The 21585-nt window shown below is 41.1% G+C and overlaps 1 protein-coding gene across 1 annotated transcript; it reads right to left on the bottom strand.

Moving 5' to 3' along the window:
* Positions 1-343: 343 nt before the first annotated feature.
* SERPINE3 (serpin family E member 3) lies at positions 344-21144 on the bottom strand. The gene is made up of 8 exons (XM_049815652.1): positions 20886-21144; positions 16219-16452; positions 14737-14934; positions 9960-10158; positions 8773-8873; positions 5327-5413; positions 2935-3018; positions 344-519 (listed from the first exon to the last, which is right to left on the bottom strand). Exons 1-8 carry the CDS (start codon positions 21142-21144, stop codon positions 479-481), a joined length of 1203 nt encoding a protein of 400 aa, XP_049671609.1. The 3' UTR covers positions 344-478.
* Positions 21145-21585: the final 441 nt, after the last annotated feature.

The following is a 21585-nucleotide window of genomic DNA, read 5'->3' as shown; positions in this document are numbered from 1 at the left end:
CTGGGACCAGGCTGAATCTCAATTTTGTTCTTAAGTTTTTGACTTCAGGACAGGGAAATAAAGTTGTGCGTGAAAAATAACATGTATCACAAAGCTTTCTTGTGGGATGCTTTCTTTCAGATGACCTACATACTCTGCAACCATCAAGCTGACTTTAGCCATGATGAAGTTAAGCAGAAGCTGTTGGCCCATATTATTAAACATTTAGGTGGCAAAATCTGTTCAGTATTTCCTCAAATGTTTATATGCTCACTTTCTTTGCTCTAGTTGTGCTGCTAATGATTCCTAGCCAGCTGTAAGTTTCCAACAGCATGTACAAAGTAATAAGGTAGTGGAGGGCTTGCTCACTTTTATTCCTGCAAAAGTGATGTTGTTTAAACCAGTGTTTTTAATAAATAGATATAATATAGCCTTTAATTTCATTGAAGGAAAGCTCACCATAGGAGGCATAGAAGACAGCATATTTGTCTAGTGTTTATTACGAAGGATTTGTAACTCTTCCTATAAAGAATACTGAACCTGTAAATGAAAATGATATTAACATTATTTCAGTTTGGGATGATATTTTCAAAGTGTAGTACCGTTTACATACATAAATTAAGCACAGAACTAGCAGATTTGTGATTATTCATTGCTGGTATGGAAAAATGGACTGCAATTGCATGCTTGCCTTAGAATAACTTGAACATTTCTGTATTAAAAATAAAAAGGCCTTTCCAAATAGTTGGTAGCCCAAACCAGAAATTTTCCAAAACCTGGAACTTATCCAGACCATTGGCTAAAGAACCACTTTTGAACTGAGCAAACAGCCTAAATTCATTCCTTTGTCTTGATGTTGTTGTTACAGAAGAGATTATTGCAACCCCTTGAATGAAATCACTGCCTCAGATTAATCAAATCTGTGGTTCAGTTTGCATTGCTGTTACCTTGCCTGTCCTTCAAAAGGAATGCATTCAAACCTGAATTCAGATTAAAGAAACCCCAAATTTTTCAATTATTTCAGGCAGATCTATGCTATTTTAAGTCTTGGAAAATATATTTTTGCTATTACTAGGAGACTGATGCAATGAAGACTTTTGATCTACATAAAGACTCATTGTGATCTTTATGGGGATAGTAACTTTTAAGTACCTCTAGGTTAATAAAATGTATTAAAAGCAGATCTTGTTTACCCTTTCCCCTGTTCATATGTGAACAACTTCAGTCACCAAGTCTAAACAAACAAAATGACTCAATGTTTTCACAGTTTTCACTTTTTGCATTAAAAAGCTTAAATTACAGAAATCTATTTCTGATTTTGAGTTGATTGGAAGGTATATATTTTTTTATGCTTCACATAAAAATCCTGGTTTACAATCTGATTTCCTTCCTATTTATATAATTTATATATATACTATAAACTGCGCAATTTTATTCACCGAAATCAGTTTGTTCTTAATCCTGAAGCATCTGTGGCTCAGGTTTCATAGATCAGCTTTCAGTGACTTTTTTTTTTTAAATTCTGTATTTGCCAAGTAAAAATACTTTTATTCATTGAATGGTAATGATTGCCAAAGCATATTTAAAATAAAACCCCCACCAAGGTAGTGCTTTTCTCTTTAAAAGATGTGTTTGCATTTGGTCAAAGTTTAAGGTACAGGTTTTTAAAGCAGAACGTTACCTACACCGGTATTCACTGACTGAGAGAAAGGTGTGTGTTGCTTGGAAGCAGATAAGGAAAATTATTCTCTTTGGTCTTCTTGCCAGGCTCCAGTGTTTTACTGAACCCTATAAATGGCTATATGTTCCCTGGAAATCTGAATGGACATGAGAGAGAAACTTGGTGGTTTGAAGGATTTTTAGGAATACTTAAGGTGCAAGTTTACTGCACTGCTAAGAAGGGTAAGAGTTGTTGGAGATGGCCTGGTGCTTTGGGGGAGCAAACACCTGCTAAATGGTTCATAATGCAATTGTTCTTTATTATTGCCAACGAGCTAAATGGTGTTTTCCTTTGGCAGAGATTCTGGAGTAACTTAGATGATTGGACATCTGAAATGAGACATAGTCTAATACTGAAGCCAAAAGAGCACCGTGATGCTTCACTCTTCCAGATGTGCTCTGCAGTTTTGTTTTGGGGGCTGGAGGAGCTTCTTAGCAAGAAAAAAGTTTTCAGTTGCAAAAGAAACCTGTATTTTTTGACAGCTCCTTGCAAGAGTGAAGATAACAAGTTAAGCTTTTTGCAGAGCTAAGTTACCTGATTACATACAGCGAATATCCATGGCTTTTGATAACGTGAATGTCTTGTAAGGATATGAAGTCGTGAAAGGTCCAGATGTGTAAAACTACCTCCTTGAAGGTGTTGCTATTCAAGATACGAGGGAGGAGAAATTTGCTTCTGCATATCCTGAGCTGTAGCTGGGCAAAAGATTGTTGGTCTTCAGAATTTCTGAGCTATCTCCCTAGAAACTTCTGAGGTAGGAATTAATACAGGGAGTTTCAGGTCCTGGTGCCTACAGGTTGCTGTGTGCCATCTGTGTAGGCATGAGTAAGTTTCATTTATAGGGACAGACTTCTATTTTAACTTCAAGTATTAATCCAGCTGATCCAGCCCATTTGTAATTTGAATTACCCTGTGGAGGTTGGTCCCTAATCCTGGAGCATTTAAGATCTGTAGGACCTTTCTAGTGCCTATGATTATGGTAGAAATCTTTTTGAGCACATACTGCATATATGTAGAAGAGGCTAATCTGGCTTCCCTGACTTCTATTACTATCATGCATTCTTTTTAAAAAAATTAAACTGTATTCTTTATGATTTAAAAACCCTAAACCCACTGTTTCCACGGTTGTTGAAGTTTCCTGAACTGAAGAATGGCATGCTATTTACAAAGACCTTGTTACTGATCTCAGTGCTACTTGTGAAGGATTCAGCTACTGAAACACAGAGCATGCATACCTGTATTAGCTTGTCTCAGGAAAAATGTGAAAGGTCTGTCTGCTTTGAAAATAGGCGTTCGAGATCTTTTTAGTAACACCATTGCTGTAATGCAACAAAGAAAACATTAGTAAAATGTGTCCGTTTTCTTCCCCCCTTCTGCACAGTGCCCTCGAGCTCTGTTGTTTGAGTATGCCAAGTTTTGAGTTCCTCCTCTGCTTTCAGAATAAACCAACAGTTTTATTCAACAGCGAAATCAGTCTGGATGAATGAACAAGTCAAGTGTTGTGAGACTACCTGCAGGTGATTCGTGTGTATTTCATTGCTGAAGTGACTCTGTCTGGCTTTGGATTTCAAAGGTGATGTAATTTTTGTTGTTATTGCAGCGCTAACCCTGCTGAAGTCATACAATGCTATTGCCTAACCTGTTAGCCAATTCCTAGCTATACTGTTCTGGTAAAAAAGATAAGCAAGGCACAAATGTAGTCCCTTTTCTAAATGGGAAACAAACAGCAGAGAAATACCTGTGTCATCCTGGAATTTCTCTGTCAGAGCTCTCAACAAAACCTAAGTATCCTTGATCACATTTTATGACTGTCTTTCCTCTCTCTGGTTGTGGGTTAACTATTAGATGAAACCAAGAGTCCTTAAGAATTATGATGGCTCAGCTATTATTAAAATACATCTTGTTTAAATAAATTCTCCCTTGTAGCTACATATTATTAAGAATATGTTGTCAAAAAAACCCTAATGCTAAAAACCCCAGATTTGGATTATTTTTTAATGACTATTTAAAACATGGAATTAAATTGAAAATTCAAGTAAGACTCAGTAAAACTAGTTTGAGTGGCACTATTTCAGTGCTCCTAAAAAAGTTGCCTATTTTAGCTTTCAAGCCACCATGCGACTAGTTCCAGAGTGTTTAAAGTAAACAGTAAACATAGTTATACCTTTTTAAATCGGCTTCTTAGCTTGGTCTGGCTGGAGTTAAGGAAAGTTTTGGCATTGGTTTCAATGGGATAAAGGTCTGATGTCTGATTGCTATTACCCTTAGAGTTTGGTATGTAATTGAAGCCACGTAAAAGCTTTTCTTTTCTGGGAATTAACATAAAAATTACTAAAAATATTAATTCCCCGGTAGAGATGAAAATTGTCCTAAAATTTAAAACTGTACAGCTCTGCAGAAAGGTTAGCTTCATTACATCAAATATGTACAGCACACATGTACAGCATGTGTCTTATTCAAAGTTGTTGCTAGAGGAATCCTATACCAAATGAAGTGTCCTCAGGTTCCTTTCGGCATTGTGACCGTGGGGTGTCTGCGGTGAGGGGAGGTGTACCTCCCGGGGCAGCTCCTGAAAGCGAGGAGGCCAGTGAGGAGAAATGGGAGAGACCCAGGTCTTGCCATGACCTGCAGTCGAGGACCACCAGCGTTTGCGATGTGCAGGTGGAACACATCTGTAGTGGGCACAGCCCAGGGAAGCAGAAAGGTAAGGTGTGAGTAAGGATCGCCCTTCTGCCGTGCTGATGTTTGAACAGCTTGAGGACACGTTCAGCCTCCCAAGAGGAGGAAGCAAGTGGCAGTAATGCCTATGTAATCCACGCCAGGGTCTAGGGCTGCTTTTCATGCTGACTTGTAGGATCTCCTGAGGCTTCCAAAAGGGAAACAAAAAAACAGGGGCCTTCTTTGATAAGGCTCATGTGACCAAAAAAAAAAAAGGGGGGATTGCCCAGCTCAGTAATTTTAGTTCCCCTGTTTTATGTAAATCATGATGGAGGATTCATATTGAGATGTCATTTAGCTTATGAAGGTCATTTATTGACTCTAGTCCTTAGCCGAGGTTTTACTCTGAGTCTTCTCACTCAGCCACGTGGGGCTGCTCACGTGGAAATGATCTGTTAGCAGAAGCTACTGCACATGAAGGTCACGTTTCAAGTATGTAAGAAACAAGCCTGCCTTCATCTTCATGAAGACGAAAGTTTCCCATCATTACCTTCAATACTACCAAAGAGATCATCTTCAAAAAACAAGCCCTGTAACAGTTCCGGAGCTATAGATAAAATCTTAGTAACTGTTTTTCATTCTTTGCTTTTATGATCTGAGCAAACAGATTTAGCCAACAGAAAAATAAGTGGTTTATTTTCTCAAACTGGACTTTCCCTGAGCTGGTAAAGCTGGTTTTCACTTGCACCTTTATATATCAGCTGGAGATCAAAAATTAAAGAGTTCTTACGAACAATTACAAAGGCAAAATGAAAGCGTGTTAAGTACAAAAGTTTAAATTTAGGTTAGGCATACATTTAAATGCTACCATGCTTTTTCTCCCCGCCCCCCCCCCCCCCAAAGGCTAGTAGTTGTTTCTGTAGTGATAAGCTCCAGAAGTGAGAAGTAAAGTCTGTATATTTGATTTACCTGTAGCTCCTGATGCCTTCGTACCATCTTCTGTTACTTCAATCTCTGCTTTGTGAATAGCTTCTGAAATATAAAGACTATCTTGTCCTGCAAAACCCCAGAAATTAATATTGGTAGTTATTTTCTGAATTTCATTGTGAACAGGTTTTTGCTTTGTTTGTTTTAAATTCAGAATGCTTTTACCTTTTTTTTTCTGCAGAACATAACTGTTAGATGTTTCAGCTGGGCAACTAATTCAATCACTAAAACCAAACTGCGCTAAATGCTGGCTGGGCCAAGGGATTCCAGTCCCTTGGCATTTAGGTGGAGCAGCAGTAAGTGCATCATTACCTGATGTTGCTGGACAAATAGTGCTGTATGCCTGGCCTCTGCTCTATTCCATTTTTAAAAAATGAAGCAAAAATTTCTAAAATATTCTGAAGATAGCACTGCTTACAAAATAATGCTTAGTGGAAGGAATATAATTTTAAACAACGTTCAGCTTTCAAGGAATTCACTGCAGTAACATGAAGTACATTGCGCTCTACCTCACTACATGTGAACTGATGCTGAATACATCACGTGTCATATTATTAGCTTTTCTTCAGTCAGAAATTCCTTTCATTGGTTCCTTCAGCGCATCACGTTCAGAAAGACAGCACAGTATAAACCTGCCTTTCAGTTGCTTTTTCTGTACCTGGCTTCTGCATTAGAAGATCCTCAGTTCTAATTTTGACGTGACTCCTGATTTTTTGTACATGTGCCTAATACGGGTGAGTGTGGACAGCCTGGGTGTCTAAGCTAGCTTAATGTTACAGACTTTTTAGCTCAGCATGTAGCTGAGATAGTATGACTACTTTGGTTTTGGAACAGTGTGAACTTGGAGAATAAGCTAAAACACTCGTGTGTATTGAACTTCTCTCCCTAAACATGTCCTTTTGCTTGTTGGTCCAAGTGCCTCGACTTTCATGTGAAACGTGGATCCTGCTTTCAGACAGGCAGTGAAGTTCTTAGGAAAGAATCACTACTGTTGCAAAGTTGGGGTGTTCTGCTTAAGGGCATTTCTGCTAGTGACTACTCATCGTTCAGATCTGCTTTCTAGTTTGGGGGAAGGGGAATGACGAGATTTTGACTGTGTGTGCGCATCGGTGTAAATCTGGAAGAGCTGTGGGGTGTCCTCCGGTTTCTGCTGATGGAGCTAGCTGCAGTCTGGCCCATTTCCAGTGGCGTCCAGTGGTGGGAGCTGGGTTCAGGCTATGGAAGAGCATTGCTTTGACACAATATAGGAACATCTTTAGAGTGAGATAACGCATGAGAAAGGCAATGTTTCGTTGCTTTAGGGAAGACATTGTGTCTTGGATCTCTGTATTGCTGATGGAGGGAAAGAGGTCCCTTGAGAGCATGAGCAGGAATTGCGAATACCCTCTTCTCCCTCGTTTCTACCCATGTTTACCTACTCTTTCATCTCTATGACTTTTTTCCCCACAACATGGACAACAGTGGACTGAATGCTGAATGGGAATTACTAGGTTGAGAGGCTTCCAGGTTGTGGTGGAAAGCAAGGTTACATGGTGAGACTCCAAACTAATTCACACCGTGGGGACAAGGAATGAATTGAGGAACCATTGGAAGGGAAATTGCAGAAAAAACGCTTTTCAGGAAGGAACAACGGGACTGTGACATAAAAGGGAGCTTGGAAAAAATTAATTTCAGAAAGATAACAAGGTGAGTGTTACAAGTCTGCTTCTCCTCAGCTGACTGCGGAGGGCGGAAAGTGGGGGAGGTTGAGAGGTTTTTTTCTTTTGTGTCTGAATCTGAGGATCAAGTCTGACATACAGGTGAAAACAAGGAAGTACTAAAAGAGCTTTTTACCTGTTTCTGTCTGAATTTTGTATGGTCAAAAATCTGGGATGGAAACAAGACAAAACTGAGGAAAGGCAGATTTTTTTTAATTAGATAAATCTAACTTATTTTGGAGGAAAAAGAATAGAAGCCTTCAGCTATAAAGAAGCTATTCCAGGTCTGAAATGAAGTAACATGTTTGTTTGCTAAATGTGATCTGAGAGTAATTATTCTGAAGATTACGGCTTCTGCTTCATATGGAAGAGGAACTGAAAACTTACCTGTTCTTTTTCCAACTGTGTCTATTGGTTAAATAAGAGAGAAACCTTCCTTATAAACTGCCTCATGGAACTTGTAGACCACTGTAGCTATAACCCTACTATTACGATACGTAACTGAGTAATGTAAGAGTAGAACTGAGAAGGGCCTCAACATATCCTTTAATCCCTAACCCCGTCACGGGCAGGATCAAATACTTCTGTAAGCCTTACCCTGTATGACAAAAGCCACTGAGTTGTGTACATAGGAAAGAAGCTGCTAAATGAGGTTTTTTTATGATGACGTTCATTTTCTCAAATTATTTATCTTATTTAACTAGACATTAACTTTATAAAATACATCCTTGTGCACTTTATCAGTACATTAACATTTGTTTGCAGGAGGCTTTAACAAAAAAGTGTGCCGTAACAAATTATTTTAATGTGCATCTCTTTGCAATTTAGATATATACTGCAACAAAACAATGCTATGTTCAATTTTAAAAGCAGCATTAGAAAAAAACATAAGTAACATGCCTTCTGAGGTTCATCCCAGGAAAGCAACCCTTCTGTAAAAGTAGGTTTGTCTGAATTGGAGGAATTTCATTTATTCGCTAACACATACAAGAATTGCATGAACTCTGCATCTCTCCAGGCAGCTGCCACTCTGAGTCTTTGCTATGAGCAGAAATAACTATGTTGAAATAATTTGTGTTGCTGAAAGTAGTCAAAAGAAAAAGAAAATATATAATTTGGATTCTTTTTCTGTTTAATATTAAATAGGGATAAAAATTTTCCAAGGTGTGGAATAATTTCAGACTTCCAAAATCAAGACAGTTTACAATCATAACACTAGTATTTTAGCAAAGAGAAAGTGTAATTTAGTCCACTGGTCACTGGATTAGCAAGACAGCATAGCATGGGCATATGCCAATGTTGTTTGCCATGTCAGGAGCTGGAACACAGACTTGTTGGATCAGCATCCCTACCTGTTAAACAACTATTTAAAAACACAAATAGGAATGCAAGTTGTACTAAAGCATCCTAAATTTCTGAATAAATAACCATTTTCCAGGCCTATACTGTCTTGACAATTTTAATCTTCAAGAAAGGAGAAAAAGGAGGAAAAAACCGCAGCAAGACCAAAACCACCCCTGTTCCTTTCAGATTCCTCTTTCCTACGAAACAACAGCTCAAAATATAATTGCCAATAATAAAGTAGAACAGTTAAGTGTGAATTGTGTTTTAGATTTTCACAGAGGAAGAATTACAACGAGTTCAGAAGACCCAGGTCTACTGAATGATTCAAATGTAAGAGTCTACAACTATTGGGTCAGTGATCGTTTTTTATTCTGTCAAGCCTCTTACCTGAAATGCCTTTAAAATTAGCAGTGATGGGATCAAATGCATCTCTAATTCCCAAGGCAGAAAAAACTGTCTTTAGGTCAAAAAGGCTTTGAATACTGAACCTGAAATTAATATGATAGATTTTATTTAAATGCGGGTTTTGTAGTTTCATAGAGTTAAAAGGCGGAACAGATGCAATTTATTTCAAGCCTTTGCATTTCATCCATCTATTTCTGTGTGAGCCCAGTGCGTTCCATCTGATTAAGTGTACTTTGCAGAAAAGCAACTCATCTTCACCTGAAGACATTAACAGAAGGAATCTCTCACCTCAAGCTATTGCAATCAGACTGCCTCTCACTCTTCTTGACACGTGAACTCTGCATTTCCCCAAGTGTCCTCTTTTAAACAATCTTTTTGGCTGTAGCCAAGGGGTCTTTGAAACATTTGTCAAAGATTAGCTTGGAGAAAAGGAATATTAATGTACAAATTGTTTTTCAGCGCTTCATTAACGTGAGGAATGCCTTGTAAGAGTTGCATAATGAAGCCCTTCCATGCTGATCCATACAATAGGTACAGCCACAAAAGGCCCTCCTGCACCTGATTCCTCCTGCTATGCAATTTCATTTGAATGGATGATAGAAAATATCTCCAGGATATGTGCATTTGCTAGCAACAGCGAATGACTAATGTGGAAAACGGATTGCTGAAACTTGCGTTGTGCACAGAAAGATGGGTGTGACTGGTAGGAGGCCCCAAGTTCTTTGTAGAATACTTCTGTAGTACACTAACAAGGTGTAAAAAGAAGCTATTGTGTTTTTTATAAAGGCTGTATATTTATTCTTCCTTAAGCAAAGAGAAAAATGGAGTGTGGGAAAGGGGCAGGAACATTTTTCGCTTTTAGATCCTGTAAAGGATTGTTATACCCCAAACAAACTTGAAGGAAAAGCTGTAGGACCAACTGAAATACTTTTCTTTTCTTTTTTTTTTTTTTTTTTAAACGGCACAGAGCATACCAGAAAGTTTTGGCATTCCCAGCTCACCTCTTCATGGCTTAAGAAAGGGTTAGAGCTTTTCTGATCATGTGATGAATAACAAAACCAAAAACATCTCACTTGATTTTTGCCTCACACATTGCTTGTGTCACTGCTATCACACACAATTCTGACCACTAAGTGGTGAATCCATCTTGGAGCACTAACATTGCTTACCTAGGTAGAAAAATGTCCATCTTTGTTCTCTTTAAGCCGTTGGCCCAGAGGGTTATGGTTTTGGCAGAAAGGTGAGACTCAATCTGGGACAAAGCTGTTCTTTTGTGGCTGGGAAGCACTAGGAACATGCTGAGTTTCTCCCCCAGGTAAGGTAACTCGACCACGCTGAAACCCTCCAGAGCTGCAGTCTGGAACTGGCCTGTGGGTGGGCAGATACAGATCTTATTTCGTCATTTGAGCGGGGAAAAAAAAAAACCCCAAACCCAGAACACAAGCCTGGGTCAGCAGGCGGTCCAGAACGCCAGGGATGGATAGAAGGGCTTGTCTCTAAGGCATGGGCTCTTGCAGCCAGCTCAGGCTGCTCTTAAAGCACGACAGTAGCTCATCTGAAGAGAGCCGATTGTGTCAAAATAAACAAGCAAACACACGCATAAATATCTGTATACATCTTGGCAGGACAATGCCGATGACCGTAATAGTACCTGAAGCACTGTCTCAACTGAGCATGTAGTAGCTGTCCTCCTTGCTCAGAGTTTAAAAACATTACCGAGGCAATGACAGTAACTTTATGGTGACTGTTCCTGCAGTGCTTGTTCTTTGAATAAGCTTACTGTTTTCTCTGTGATTTCCATGTAATATCTTTCACTAAAAATTCACTACTGGAAGAAATTACAAAAACAAAATGAGGAGTGTCCTAGTGAATTAACTGAAACCTACTTTGCTTCATGTTTCCATCTTTACTACCTTTAAAAATCAGGTTTAACCTTATTTCAAGAAACAAATGGCTACATTAAACAATGAAGTAGTTAGGCTTATGCTTATTTATGCACCAAATTTCTTATTTTTGAAAATACAGGCCTAAACCATATCAAAATCAGTTGAAGGTTATAAAAACTGGTTCAAAAGTAAGAGCTGGTGGGCTTCTGAACTTGTAATTAGCTATGTAACAATTTGTAACAGCCATTTTAAAGTACCATTTTAATTCCGTATGTCAGTGAACAATTAGTCCAGGGTATTTCTGATGGATTCTGTTATACCTTAGAACAGATTCAATTATCACAATTTTACTTTCTGATTTTTTCATTTGCTAATCCAATGAATAGCATTTCAGAAAGACTCAGCAATAGATAGCAGGCCAGGAGTTACAACACAAGTTGCAAGCAAATGACTTACCATTGCCATTGCCGCAGGCCATCCAAAATATTAATTGACTCCCTCTTCACCCACCTGAAGTAGTTGTATCTTGTAGATACACTTTTTGAGTCAGTGATTATAAATAACAGACTATAGATAGCTCGTGTTCATAATACTTAAATATTTGCCAGTAAATAAGTAGCTATAGGACTTCTCAAATGTTTAGTGTACAACGTGTTTGTTTTGCAGATCTGGATTAAATAGGAATCATTAAGTGTTGATTATTCTGCTAGATTAAATTTTAGGCTCTTCGATTAGCCCTCCCGCCATGCAACATGGAGTGGGAACTGCGCTGTTAAAACCACCTCCCAGCACATGGATCGCTTTGCCAAAAAAAGATCTTCTGATTTGTAACAGGCAAGCAGGGAAGATTTACGTTTGTAGCACACTGGACGTGAGTGGGCGTGCTGATACTTTGAAGTCAGCACCTTGTGCACAAAGGTTATACAGATCTTATTTGTTAATTAGAAAGAAAATCAAAGACTTGAGATTGTTGAGTCAGAACGTTTAGCCTTCCTAACTGGAACTGCTTTTGAGCACCCCATAAGAATTATATATATGCTAAATCAGTATTCAAATATAGTTAACAAATTGCTTGAAAAAATGAATATGTAAAATAGCTGCAGTGTTTATAAGGCTTGTGTAAATAGTGATGTTGACATTTTCTTGGAGCAGTGTTAATTGTCCCCAGGCTGATTTGTTCTGTGTGGCCATGTTAAAAGGATAAACACTGTTGTAAATGCTGAGATCGATAACAGGCCACAGCTAATCTTTCTCACTCTGTGTTTTTATCCTGGTGGTAGACAGCTGCTATAATTTGATAATGAAGGAAAGTTATCTCATGCCTCTCTTTTGCTGTAGTAAACCTGCCTTCTGTATTAATTTCAAACTGATTTGTTAGAGATGTTTCTAGCATTTCCAGTGACAAAGACTGAATTGACCCTGTCAAATCTGACAATCAGCAAATTTTAAACGATCCCTCTCATTTCAACTTTCCTCAAAAGTCTCACCAGCTGCAGAGGGCTCACACGTTTCAGACTGGATGAGAAGGTAATTCCAGTGTTTTTGGTTAACTTCCTTTTTCTGTGCAAATATTAATATAATTAAGTATTTCCACTTAATATTTAAATATTAAGTAATTAATATTTAATTAAGGATAATAGGATAGAGTTCTTGTGTTTAGGCAAGTGGTCAGGCAAGCACAACTAACGATTTCACATTAAGTTTGCAAGGGCTTAGGAGCAAATCTGTGGTCAGTCTTCAGCTCAGCTGCTGAATTCCTGGTCACTGCTCTCTACCCAAGATCTCTGCTTGTATAAGCACTGGCAGCCCCTGCCTTCAGTCATCTTAGACCTCTCATTTCATCCCAAGTATTTGCTGGAACTGATGGGAAAGAAATAATCTGATGAGGTAGCAAAGCATAATGGTGAGGTTTCTAAAGGAAATGAGGAAAGAACAGGAGGTACTACAACACCAGAGACAGAAACAAAGTTTAAACTACTTGAGAGAGAAAAATAATAATCCTTGGATGATCACCACCCCAGAACATGAAAAGAACTTGGATATGAAATTGCAAATGTGTCAGCAATGATTTTTAGTAGACCTATAGGTTCCGTTCTCTGCCATGACTGGAAAACAGGAGTATATTTGTAAAGAAAAAGAAAATGATCTGGGAACTTTTAGGTCTTTGTTTGGGATGTTTTAGAACATACCCTGGAGAAAAGAACAATCAAGTGGGAAATAGAAAGGGAGATAAATTGCAACATCAGGTAGACCCTAGCAAACAAATCTATAAGCTTTTTTTGACTTGATAACTAACTTGATAAAAAGGCATAGATCCCACCATCTAGTTTTAGATAAAACATCATTTCACTATGGCACTCTTTACAGGTAGAAGTGGTGGCAATTAGAGCAAGAAATGAAAGGCAGCAAGCAGCCACTTGAAGGGGAGATGACAATGAGCCAAGTTAAAGGTCTGGCTCCCAGGTTCCGAAGAGGTTACCAGTGGCTTTCCAAAGTATTGCCAACACTCAAGACTCATCAAAGACAAACAGTGAGGTTACCGTGATGACCGGAGTGGTGGAAATCAAATGATGGTCCAAAACCACAAAAAAAGTTTGTACCTGTGGAGGTTTCCCTCCCCTTGACATACCTAGGACTCATCAGCTGGAAAAAATGGAGAAAGAAAAAAGATCCAGGTGGAGTCAACCTTGAGTATCCACCCTGAGCTCATTCTGCAGCGCACTACGCAAGGTATTTTCAGCAAGTCATAGAAATACTAAGAGCATTTTATTGAGCATGGGTATGACCTCATTAAAAGTATTATGTACGTTCCTGGTCACTTATTTTCAAGGAAGATTAATTTAAATTGGTAAAGTGCAGAAAAGGACTAGTAGAGAATTGGAGTAGCTGGTTTTTTAATAGATTAGAAGAGCCTGGCATCTTCAGCTTAGCTACCAGGAAATTGAGAGGCAACTTGGTGACTGGCAAATACATTTGGGAGTAAATATAAAAGCTGAAGAGAAACTATTTAACTTAAAGGATAAAGCTGGCACGATGCTAAGAGATATAAATTGGTCCTGAAAAAATTTAGACTTGGTATTAGGAAGGTTTTTACCCAAGTGCAGTTCTGAAATTTAGGGTAGAATGGAAAGGAGCTTTTTATGTTTTGAAAGAGACTGTAGAGCTAAATGGAAGAATTTCTGGTGGTAGAAAATTAAGCCTACAGCATGAGTTCTTCTGTCGGTAACCCACATACTCCAGGCCTTTGAAAGGAGCATACACTATATTCGTATAGTATACAAATAAATGTTTGATCTGTATTTATACTGTTTTAAGCCCATGCTGAGAGCATCTGCTGATTGGGTACAAGTGCCATAAAAATTTTTCTCCCCTTTGTTGCAGAATTTGGCCCTGAAGACTTGCAGTTTTAGCCTAAAGCCTTGGAGAAAGGCTGTGACCAGAGACAGGAGGGATGGGGCTGCAGTGCTTGTGCTCCTGGTGACCTTATCTTCTATCTGGTGCTCACACGCTCAAGGGACAGTGATCGGGCTGAAGGGCACAGAAATTTCTTACCCACCCCACAAATCAAATTGGTAGGAGCTGGGTCTTGTTTTAGTCTTAACTGCTCCTCTGTCATGGGATCAGATGTGCTTCCCAGGGTTCTCCCTTCCTAGGCAGCTTTATTTAACAAGCTCCCTGCTATTGCAAAGGACTTTGTATACCAAGGTACCTCCAGTCTCTCCTGTTCCCTTCCTCCGGCACGTTATCTCAGTGCCTTTTGGTTGTTTGCTATAGCTAACAAGTTCATTATGGAGTGCTGGGAGGTGTTGGTCTGTGAGGGATGGGTCATGGACAGTAGGTATTTTAGGACCCATTTTGAACCCAGGATCTGTTTCAGAATTGCCTGGGATTATAAGGAGTCATTTCAGTCACCCAGGTGGTCTCTTTGTTTGATGGGATTTCTTCTGAGACTTCTCCAGGCTGGGAAAATAACACATCTTAGTGTGGTAGCTGTGGAAATTAAATAAGTAAACCTGTTCCATGTTGTACAGAAGAGCAAATCTGGATCAAGGACAGTTACCGTAGTTAACTTCGGCTGTGTGATGCATCGTGGGCACTTTCAGGGTTGAGCCCTCCGCCGTGGTAAAAGGCAACATCTGCGTATCCATAAAGGAAAACTTCTTTTGCCACGTGCTTTTGAAGTACATGGTGCTTACCAGGGCAACCTGGCTGAGCGGTGACCCGGCGCTCTCCAGCGGCATGCCATGCACGTCCCCATCTGCAGGGAAAAGAGGCGGGGAGGGGGACACACGCCGTCCTACTCGCCCAGCCCTAAAGCCCAGGTCTCTGTGAGTAAATAAAGCGCGTTGGGACCGCTCTCCATCCCTAAGGGCAAGAAGGAGAGGTCACAAGGCACTGCCAAACCCTCTGCCTTCCCCCCCTCCCCGCCAGCACGCGGACCTCGTTGGGGTTGCCTGTTGGTCCATGCTGTCCCCCGAACCAAGCTCCAGTGAGTCCATGCCAAGGGCTAAAGTCATGCCAGGGCTGTGCTACGCGCAGGACCGCGTCAAGGACAGCAGCCCGGTGCTCAGCGCCGTGCCCTGGCCCTAACTGGGCTTGTAGCCTAAGTGTGCCCACACATCTTTGGTGCCAGAAATCCCTCATGAAATGGATTCGTGCTTACAGATTGCTTTATGAAGTACCAAAGCCAAATGTAGCTTATATCCTAATTCTCCCTCTCTCTTATTCAACTGGCAGTTCGACTGATCCTGCTTTGAGTATCTCAAAGATTTTTGAAAGTGTGATCCACTTTTAATTCCTCAATACTCGTATGTGTACCACAGTGTGAACTCCCACTTTAGTTCCTCCTTCTAGAGCAATACTTTTCTATCATGGATCACTTATTACAGTTCATTTGAGAAGGATAGAAATTATTTTTTTGATGGCAGCTTTAATGTGTGTGTTTAATGTCACTTTACATGCTGATGGCCAAATTAACACTCATGTAACTGGAGTCAATGGGGCAAATTGGGGATTGATTTGGTCTGCTGCTTCTAAGGACTTAGTTTTTCAATTATTTTTTCATTAACACAGAATTTAATTTCATTACTTTTCTTGCTTGTGTGGAAAGTAAGTTTGTTTTATTTCCCATTTTGACTTTTTAAACTCAGAGTCTGATTACTGAGCTTACGGCCCTGCCTGTTCCCTGCAGCAGCATGAAAGCGTTCAACACAGCAAACTCAGTCCATGGGGAATTTGGCTGCTCCTCATTAAAACTGAAAATACTGCAAAGGATTGCCACTTTAAAAATGAGAGGAACAAGGCCAAGCGGTTACCAGCTTGATACTGCAAGCTCATACTCACAGATTCAGACCTATTCCAGCTCTTTCCTCACATTAGAAACGAGCATCAGCACAAGAATTAGATGCTGCAGCACTCAGCCTTGGTTTGGATAACACAGAGTGTGGCAAAAAACTTCATCCTTGGTTAAATACAGGTTCTCTCGTTACTCTTATTTTACATTTTATTCATGTGCAGTCACTCTCACGGGCTGTTACGTTACCTCCAAGGTTACTGGTGATCCATTCCTGTATTTGGGCCGCGGTTCTGTTGGGGTCAGTGAAGTTGCTTTGCTGCAGGCTGCTGTTTGCCCATCGCACAGCACGTGCAGTGAAGATGGGCGAGAGCTGCACGCCAGCGTCCACGAAGAAGGAACATGCCAGCTGAACCACTGTACCTTGGCTGGAGTTGGTCTCTCCTTCGTACACGGTGTGCAAGAAATCCTGGACACTTTCATCTGCCAGGCGAGAGAGAGGGAGAAAATGCAGTTGCCATGTTGAGGCTAAGGACGGCAGAGCTTGCACCAGGGCTCAGCAGCTCTCAATTCCAGTGCTGACACCGGTGTCCTCTGAAAGTTAAACCACTGTAACAACTGAAGCACCCTTGACTTCATGGGGTGTTACTGTTAAGCACTACCATCAAGGACGGTGACACACTGGGCACAGGAAAGTACTCTTCGTGTTGCTGTAGAAATCACTCTAGCGCAGATATGTCAAGTGGCCAGTTTCGCATCAGGCTCACACCTCTATCCAAACACAGCTCTTGCGGTTCATAAGGAACATTATTTTCTTTTGGGAGGTCGCTGGGTTCCCGTCAGTGAGACCCAGCGCCTCTGGCCGAGACTGGCTGAGCTGCTGATGCCCCACTACCGCTGTCTCCTTCTCCTGCCGTTATGGATGCCCCCCACCCCAGAAGGGCATCTCCCTGACTGTCCCACGTCTGTCTCTGCTACCCTTGGCCCTCGTGTTGTTTTGTTTCTTCAAGGATGGTGCCCCAAACTGGCCCAGTATTACAGATGAGCCCTGGCAATGCTAGGTAGAGCTGATAGGTTTCTTCATGTGTGTTACAAGCAACTTTCCTCTTTATATAACCCACAACAGCGTCTGCATTTTCTGAAGTAAAATTATATTTCCCATTCAATATTCTTTTTTTTAAATTCCTACAAGCCCTCAGATCCTTTCCTAAAAATCTATTCTTTGGCTCATCGTTCCCCAATTTGAATGGCTGATTATTCCTTCTAAATGTAGAATCTTGCACTTGTCCTTATTGAATTGTGTCCTATTCACTTCACACATTTCTCTGATTTGCTGGGATCCTTTTGAACTCTATTCTCATCTTCCAAAATGCTGGTAGCAACTACGAGCTCGGTGCCATTCAAAAAGTCAGTAATGTATTCTCTAGTTCATTGTCTACTAATGAAAATAGTTGAATAGTGCCCTAGGCTCCTGTTCCTGGGGTGCTCATGGTAGTTCATAGGAATGGTTTGGGTTGGAAGGGACCTTTAAAGGCCATCTAGTCCGACCCTCCTGCAATGAGCAGGGACGTTGTCAACTAGATCAGGATGGTGGTGGCTTCTGCGGCAGGTACAAGGTTGAGGTGTGGGCCCAACAGGAACATGAGTCCTGCAAACTTAGGGGATCTTGTGTTTTCAAAATCACAAAGTTTCTAGTAGGCTCCCCTGAAGGGTGATGTAGCAGCTGTTTCTGGCTGTCATTATTTTGCTCACTGTAGTGGTTTGTGATGGGATGGTTCATGCCGAGGTGACCTCCTGAGGCCTGGGACTTGCACCCAACCTGAACGATGTTGATGGGCTCTGTGTCAAAGCTCCTCAAGCTTTGTGTGTTTGTGGTTCAGCCCGTTTCCTATATCCCTTGTTGTGCTCTGGAGGAGACTTGACTACATCCAGCCAATAAAAATCTTCTTGAGATTGTTACTCGCCTTTAAGATGTTTCCAGCAGGTTCCTTCCTCCCATAAATAGGCTTCCTCTGAGGACTGGGAAATGTCTGGAGCTTGCTCTTCTTCAGCAGGACAGCAGTGTCTCTTGGCTCTGCAGGACCACCAGGATCTCTTTGCTTTCCCCCAGGGAAAAGGCACCAGATGTCCCAATTTCTGTGTGAAACCTAAGCAATAAATTGCCATCCGCCATCTCCAGGAGGGGTCAGTATTGTACCCCTCGCTTCTCCAGGGTGCCGTACTTGGCTCAGGTGCTCCTCTGCCTTGGCCTGAAACCCCGGGGTGCCCCGGGCAGCCCTCAGCTATCCGGCTCCCCATGGGCATGGCTGGGCTCACCGTCATGGCCCTGGCTGGAAATTTTGGTTTTGACTCCAGGGAGACCTTAGGCAAAGGAAGGCATCACCCAGTTTCTCCAGATGCCCATGGGTCCAGGCAGCATTGGATGGAAGTCAGGCTGGGTTGCCAGCTGGGACCTGGGGTTTTGGGGTGGCTAACCGGGGAAGGATCCATCCCACCTGGACCACCCTGCTCCAGGCTGAGCGTCGGGTCAGGGGCAGCATCGCCGGGAGCCTCCAGCTGCCAGCCAGGTCCCTGGATCGTCGGGAGACTTCTACTGCCTTGCTTCAGGTTCTTGATGGGGGAAAAGGGAGTTTCACGTCTGCTGGTTTCTACCACCTGAGAATCCGGTGAGTGTTTTCTTACCTAAGAGCGCTCCTTCAGTAACCTGCAGGAAGACTAATCACCTGTGGGAAGTTTTGTATTAACATTTAGATCTATTACCCTTTAAGGGATAAAATATTGAACTACTTGAACAGATGTCAAGAAAACTCACACGGCCCGAGGCGTAAAGTGCTTTTCTCGTGTGTTTTGCATTAGTGCAGGAGCATTTGGCAAGCTCTCTGGAGGACGTAAGAAATCAAAGATAGTAAATTGGAAGCAGATGTTAATGTGAGGTGGGGTATCCTGAGCTTGTAACTTTGGTCCTAACAAAGTGCTTAGCTAACCAAAGTCCTGAATTCTTACTCGGAAAACAGTTCAAAATTGCTTTAGAATACTCTACCCTTGATAAAATAAAACAGCAAGAAGAAAGCATTTTAACGCATGTCATTTTGTCTGTGCTGTCTAGAGAGACATCCCTTTATACATTGTTTTTCTTAGTACTAGAATAAAGGTGAACAAATCTTCCAAACATTAAAAGAAGATTACAAGTGCATGTAAGAGCGGATTCTCCATGAATAGTGAATGAACCATCAATGTTTTCATTGTTTTCAGCCTGCTAAGATTTTAACCACATTCTTCATTATTTTTTAAGACAGACCAACAGAAACATTAATGCAAACATCTAATGGAATAAAGGATTTTTACCAGATATGGGTACATACTTGGTTTGGTTTTACTCATCAGATAGGAAATTTGATCTAAGCATTTGATTTATTTATTTGATTTAAACCATTTGAGGAAGCGGTTTCCTTCTCTGTCACTGGAAATGTGCTGTTATAACGAATGGCAATAGATTCCATCCTACTTTATTTTCACATTCATGCATTAGTATTATTGAAAGCCACAGTGCATGTGGCTTGTGCCACAGACAACTGAAATGGAGATAAAGTGTCTGCTTGATATGATGTGCCACATGAGAAGTAGTAAGGCAGCACAAGAGAGCTGGCAGGTTATTAACAGCCTCTGCACTTCTCGTCGTTAGATTTTGTGTGGAGAGCTGTGCCTGAATTTCACTGTGCAATATTATTCTTAAGGTTCGTTCTTAATAACTGAGCCCCTAATGACCAGAAGTGTCAAGCAATGTATAATCCTTGTATGAATTAATGTTGTTTAAAATTACCCTACTGAATTTACAGAAACAGGAGTCTTATAGGCAAGGCTGCTCATGATCTAGGTGCGCCGTCCTTGCATCAGTACACGCCGCTGTATCTGTGTGTATCAGCCCGAGGTGGCTCTTACTGCTGTGTTGGGTTTGACTATCAATGCTATACGGAATGGTAATGGGGATTGAGGGAGGTTACGGCGCAGGACGGTGAAATTGCTGTAGGTTTTGTCTTCAGTCTTCATACGCTGAAAGTAAATTTTATGCTGAGAAATAGCAGTGTCATGTCTATACATAAGTCTTGTATGTAAGCTGCAAATTTTGAGGATGAGGCAGTCATCTGCTTTTCATAAACATTGTGCCCATAATGTAAAATAGTTTTTGACATGTGATGTGAAATGGTAGGATAATCCAGAGCTAAAACGAAAACAGCATCCTTAAATTCAGCTGACTTAATGTTAGATTTTAAGACATCTGCCTTTTCCATATCCCTTCCAGATTCCCAGTGAGTTTTTATTTTAGCCTGCTTTCAGGGAAAGATGCAATTGCACCATCCATCTGTCAATGTCTATATCGCTCTGCCAGTCTCCTTCTAATAACTTTTCATCTTTTTGCCCAGTTGTAATAACATTCGAAAAAGGTGCAAAATCTTAGAGATAATTCAATTTCTATAGGTTTCATAAAATTTGTTAATGGGCTAGGAGAGAAAACGTAAGTGGGATAGGAGAGAAAATGACTGTCTTCTGCCTGGCACTTCCTCGCAGAGGACACAGAGGAGGCCGGGACACAATGATGAACCTCTGGGAAACCAGGCACAATTCTGCTGCTCGTGGAAGGAGCTTTTCTAGATGTAGTTGTATTTCAGTGCTGTAAAAGAGTACGCACTGCTCAAGAAAAAAGAGGAATATAATGCGTATCAAATACTCCCTTGAGTTTCCTTTGTCCAGCTGATACCTGGCTATCAAAGATGGAGAAAACACTCCTAAGCTACATCTTGCAGTGAGACAGAAGACAGAAGTTTAGTATGATGTGTGCAATTGCTGTCTCCTTAGTAAAGCTGTGAATTTATTGCAAAATGTAAGACAAGAAGTATTTTTTTTAAGCAGTACATTACCATGAATGTTGTATCCTAGGGCATCCTGCAGCTCCGTAAAGGTATTTCCTTGAGCTCCGAGCTGCAGCAGCTCCAAAGAAACAGCCACGCTTGCTGGAGAGACTACCAGATTGGTTCTGTTCTCTGCTTCGGATACATGCCGGTAGAGATTGATGGCAAATTCAGTCTTCAGCTCTTTCAGCTCATCATAGGAGATGCAGTTTCCTTTGGTTAACCAGCAGGCAGACAGGATATACGCAGAGAAGAAAATGGGCAACATGGAGGCGAGCTGGGAACACTCTCTGCCAGATAATCATACCTGCAATTAATAATAAAGATCTATTTAGAAAAGCAATAGGCTGAGCTGCCAGAGGAACGTTCTCTTTCCATCAGTGTTAAGGTATCACTTGCAATAGTAATGATCACTGTTAAAATACTTGTCCAGGTCTATCCAGTAGCTCTTTTCCTAACCCACCCCCCCCCGGTGTAGGGACATGCTGGTGACACTGTTGACTAACAAGAACTGAGTTTTCCAGAATGCTGTACCCATATAGGATGGTCGGCCATTACAGTGCATGGAGACGCAGAGCCCCTTGGTTAAAAGGTCAGCTACCTGCACGTGTGATGGGACACCTTAGTGCGGTCTCCGTGCTGCCGAGCACCCACAGCTCCGTTCTGGCCCCAGCAGAAAGGGGGTCACATCCAGCACTCCCAGAAGGAA

The sequence above is a fragment of the Accipiter gentilis genome, chromosome 13, assembly GCF_929443795.1.
Source record: "Accipiter gentilis chromosome 13, bAccGen1.1, whole genome shotgun sequence".
In the NCBI taxonomy this organism is placed as follows: Eukaryota; Metazoa; Chordata; class Aves; order Accipitriformes; family Accipitridae; genus Astur; species Astur gentilis.
Note: the sequence above shows the minus strand (reverse complement) of the source record. Positions and strands in the feature narration are given on the sequence as shown.

Coding starts and splice junctions, on each gene's coding strand:
- SERPINE3 (XM_049815652.1), bottom strand. CDS start 21,144: ATGTTGCCCATTTTCTTCTCTGCGTATATCCTGTCTGCCTGCTGGTTA. Junction 10,159..14,736: donor CACAGCCGAAGTTAACTACG/GTAACTGTCCTT, acceptor GCCCACCCACAG/GCCAGTTCCAGACTGCAGCT. Junction 3,019..5,326: donor GAAGGCATCAGGAGCTACAG/GTAAATCAAATA, acceptor GTTGCATTACAG/CAATGGTGTTACTAAAAAGA.